At 60.2% G+C, this 3,686-nt stretch overlaps 1 protein-coding gene across 2 annotated transcripts; it reads left to right on the top strand.

Moving 5' to 3' along the window:
* The first annotated feature begins 241 nt into the window (after positions 1-241).
* Positions 242-3,400, top strand: POLD4 (DNA polymerase delta 4, accessory subunit). 2 transcript variants are annotated; one of them, XM_032357612.1, is made up of 4 exons: positions 242-554; positions 781-870; positions 1,089-1,200; positions 3,068-3,400. In XM_032357612.1, the coding sequence occupies exons 1-4, from the start codon at positions 458-460 to the stop codon at positions 3,144-3,146; spliced, it is 378 nt and encodes a 125-aa protein (XP_032213503.1). In that variant the 5' UTR covers positions 242-457; the 3' UTR covers positions 3,147-3,400. The 2 variants fall into 2 exon arrangements, with proteins under 2 accessions (XP_032213503.1, XP_032213502.1); XM_032357611.1 differs by having other exon boundaries at positions 356-554; positions 1,577-3,384.
* The last annotated feature ends 286 nt before the right edge of the window (positions 3,401-3,686 follow it).

Below are 3,686 nucleotides of genomic sequence, written 5' to 3'. Positions count from 1 at the left end.
ATAACGCTCTAGAAGTCCCCCGGGACCCACTGCAGACCAATGGGGAGGAGGGGGGTAGGGGGAGGTGGTGCAGTCTGGGGCATCTTGACAGGTCCCCCACCCCAGCCTCACCCCTTCTCCCCAGAACACAGCTGCAGCCGCTGCCCCGCCCCCTCTGCCTTCGCCGCCTGCCATTGGCTGGAGTCGGGCCCCGCCCCACGGAGGCGGCCAACCATTGGTCTAGGTCTTTGATGTTTGTGCGCTTGTGGGGGTGGGGGACGGGCGTCATTCCCTGGAACCCGCGGACTTCCTCTCCGCTTGTCTGGGTCACCCTGTCTGCCTGTCGCTGGCCCCAGGCTCGCTCTCTGGCCCCAGCCCTCTTCTCTCTCTCTCTCAGCAGCTGTCTCTCTCGTGCCCGCTGGCCTGTCTCTCTCCTTCCCCGCAGTCGCCTCCTTCTCTGCCTGCCTGGGTGGCCGCCATGGGCCGGAAGCGGCTCATCACCGACTCCTACCATGTAGTGAAGAGGAGGGAGGGCCCCGTTGGGCACAGCAAGGGGGAGCTGGCACCAGAGCTAGGTCTCTTATGTGTGTGGGGGGGCGGGAGCAGTGGAGGCGCCGAGGGGCATGAGAGGACGCGGGCGGACGTGGGCAATGGAAGAGGAAGTGAAGTATGTCGTCTACTTCCTACTCCAGGCCTGGCAGTGGCCGGCAGAGGCAAAGGGGTGGTGAGGGCCGGGGAGCAGTGGGGCTGCTGTGAGGCGAGGGGCAGGGGACTGGCCTGAGGAGCCGCGTGTCATTGCAGGGGAAGAGCCCCAGCCCCCGAGCGTGGATGAAGCAGAGCTGGAGCTGCTGAGGCAGTTCGATCTCGCCTGGCAGTACGGGCCCTGCACAGGTGAGAACCCTCTCAGGCCCCAAGAACACATCCTGGGGACAGTCCTGTCACCCGCACGTCCCCAAGGCAACCCAAGCCCCTGCCTGACCCTCTCGGCCACTGTCTCCTGAAACTAGGGGGCGTGGAGGTTCCGACACACCCCTCCACACACACTGTCTAGCCTGAACTCTTCCCCACTGCCCTGAGGTGCCAGAGTCGTCTTCTTCCCACCCTGGCAGGGATCACACGGCTGCAGCGCTGGCATCGGGCGGAGCAGATGGGCTTGGAGCCGCCCCCAGAAGTGCGTCAGGTGCTACAGACCCACCCTGGAGATCCCCGCTTCCAGTTCAGGTCAGAGACAGACCAGGGAGGGCTCACAGGGGAGCCAAGGTTTCCATCAGGCACCACCGGCCTACTGGCCCCTGGGGTGGGGGCTGCTCTGGCTCGAGGAATAAATGGATGCAGGCTTTGGGGGCTTGCTAAACAGGCAAGAAGGTTCTCTAGGGTGCCTGGCTCAGGAAGGCCGAAGATTGCTTTAATAATCCCTACCACTGAGCTAATTGTGGGGGAAGGGTGCACCCAGGGCCCTAGGGACTATCTATTTAGGACAGAGGGGTTGGTCAGTGACTATAGGCCATGGCCAAGAATTGGGGCTGGTGAAACCTGACCAAGGACTTAACTGACTCTCTGGCTCCTCCCTTCCTCCCCACCTCCTCCCCTTGTACAGCCTCTGGCATCTCTATCCTCTTTGAGGTACCACCTAAGACCTCCTGCCCGCTCTCCCAGAGCCTCAAGACACAAGTGACAGCCAGTTGGTGCCCCCTTGACTCAGTTCTGCTGTGAAGAACCTTTAGCAGGAAAGAGCCTCAGAGAGAAAAGAGGCTGAATCTGGAGGTCTCGGAGGCTCAGGCCTCCCTCTAACCAGCAGGCTCCTGGAGCCCCCTCTGAGGGCCAACTCAGCTGAAGCTTGCACTTCCAACAGGGAGGGTGGTCTTGAGGACAAGGACCTGGCCATGACCTTTCAGATGCCTGCTACACTCCTCCCTGACCACAAATCCTGTGGTCCTGGGAATAGTGTGGCAAATAGGCACAGCCCTGGACACAGTCAGACAGGATCTAAGGCAAAGATGCACTCCCCACCTAAGGCTGGGAATCTTGAGGGCAGAACTGGCAAGGGGTTCACTAACGCTTATCAATAAAGAACACGGAGTCTGGAAGCCTGACCTTCAGTCCCTTAATGTGGCCCTGCGTGGGCTGGCAGCAACCAGCAAGTTGATAGGTGAGAGAGAACCAGCGCTCCGCCGTCCCTCCGCGGCCCAACCCTACACCTGAGACGGAAGAAAGACGCCTTCCTAGACCCTGGGACGAGTCCTCATTAGAGCCCATCAGCCTCTGGCGCCTCCTGGTGGTCTACAGGGAAACTACTCTTGAGCCAACTGGAGGGACCAGCCAGAGAAAACCTCCCTGACAGAGCCACCAGCCTGCCCAGTGTGGCCCACCTCACAAAAATGGGTCCTTTGTCAGAGGAGGATCCACACAAGCCTTATAAAGTCCAGACCTACACATTCCCGGAAAGGACCTCTGCTTCCCACATCGAGGCCACCTGGATCCAAAGCAGCATTGAGGAGGTCCTGCTCCGAGATGGCCATCATCTGATGGGCTCTGGTGGGGACTGGGTGCGGCCGAAACAATGATTAGGGGACCCTGGGATGGTCTGACATGGAGAATGGAGTCAGTGCTCCTCACCCTGTGTTTCTGTGCTAGCCCTCCATCCCGAGCAGACAGAGACAGCACCACTGTTAACTCCTTGGGGACGGGCCCACAGAGCCGCCACGTGGCCTCTTCAGCCCCCACTGTCCTGGGCACTGCCTGTGCCTCAATCACTGTAAATGAATCATCTTTAGTGCCCTAAAGGGCACTCAAGGTAGATTTTATAGGGAGGGGGCCTGAAGCCCGGAGGAGCTGCGTGGGGCTGCTTGGCGGCACCCGCAGGGACGTGGGGATGAGAGGCCGGGATCTGCCCGTCTACACCCGGGCCCCAGCTCATCGGCTGAGCACCTGCTGTATCCCGGGCTCTAGAGGTCCTCTCGGGTGGTGTTAGCGGTGAGGAGATAAAGAAGACATACAGGTAAATATTAAGTGGTAGGCAAAGTGAGGGTTAGAGGTCAAAGAAGGCCCGGGGTGCTTCAAGAGGTTGATCAGGGAAGCTCTCCAACAGGGTGGCATTTCAGCGGAGACCTGAACGAAGCACAGGAACGGGCCCTGCACCTACAGGGGCGCTCTGGACAGAAGAATAGCAAGCACATGTCCCAAGACAGGAGCGTGTGCGTCCTGGTCCAGGAGCAGCACGGAGGCCACGCAGCCAGGGCGCAGACGGAGGCAAGAGGAGGACGGCGGGAAATGAGGCCGGAGAGGTAGCAGGCTGTTCCCACTGGGCCTTGCAGGCAGGCTGAGAGAAGGAATCTAGCTTTTAATCCGAGTGAGACAGGAAGACACTGGTGGGTTTTAAGCCAATAAATGACATAATCAAGCTTATGTGTTGAAAACATCACTCTGGCTGTCGGTGGAGAACAGATTGTGGGGCTGGGGGAAGAAGAGGCAGCAACACCGCTTGGGAGGCTTTTGGGGTCGGCCCTGAGAGCGCTGTTGGTGACTGGGGCCAGGATGGGGAGACCGGTCGGCTGTGGGTCCGAGAGAGACAAGCCAGGGAGAACTCCAACACCTTTGGCCCGAGCAGCTGGAAAGCCAGAGTTCCCATGACTGAGATAGGAAAGACCTGGCGGAGGCGTGGGGGGTGGGGCTGGGGAGTCGGGAGTTTGTGCCTGACACCCAAGCAG

Source organism: Mustela erminea, chromosome 9, assembly GCF_009829155.1.
Source record: "Mustela erminea isolate mMusErm1 chromosome 9, mMusErm1.Pri, whole genome shotgun sequence".
NCBI classification, from domain to species: Eukaryota; Metazoa; Chordata; class Mammalia; order Carnivora; family Mustelidae; genus Mustela; species Mustela erminea.
Note: the sequence above shows the minus strand (reverse complement) of the source record. Positions and strands in the feature narration are given on the sequence as shown.

What these genes read in the sequence shown, in the direction of transcription:
- POLD4 (XM_032357612.1), top strand. Translation starts at nt 458, where the DNA reads ATGGGCCGGAAGCGGCTCATCACCGACTCCTACCATGTAGTGAAGAGG. An exon ending in GCAGTACGGGCCCTGCACAG is followed by an intron (nt 871 to 1,088) that starts GTGAGAACCCTC and finishes CCACCCTGGCAG; the next exon opens with GGATCACACGGCTGCAGCGC. An exon ending in GATCCCCGCTTCCAGTTCAG is followed by an intron (nt 1,201 to 3,067) that starts GTCAGAGACAGA and finishes GCTCTCCAACAG; the next exon opens with GGTGGCATTTCAGCGGAGAC.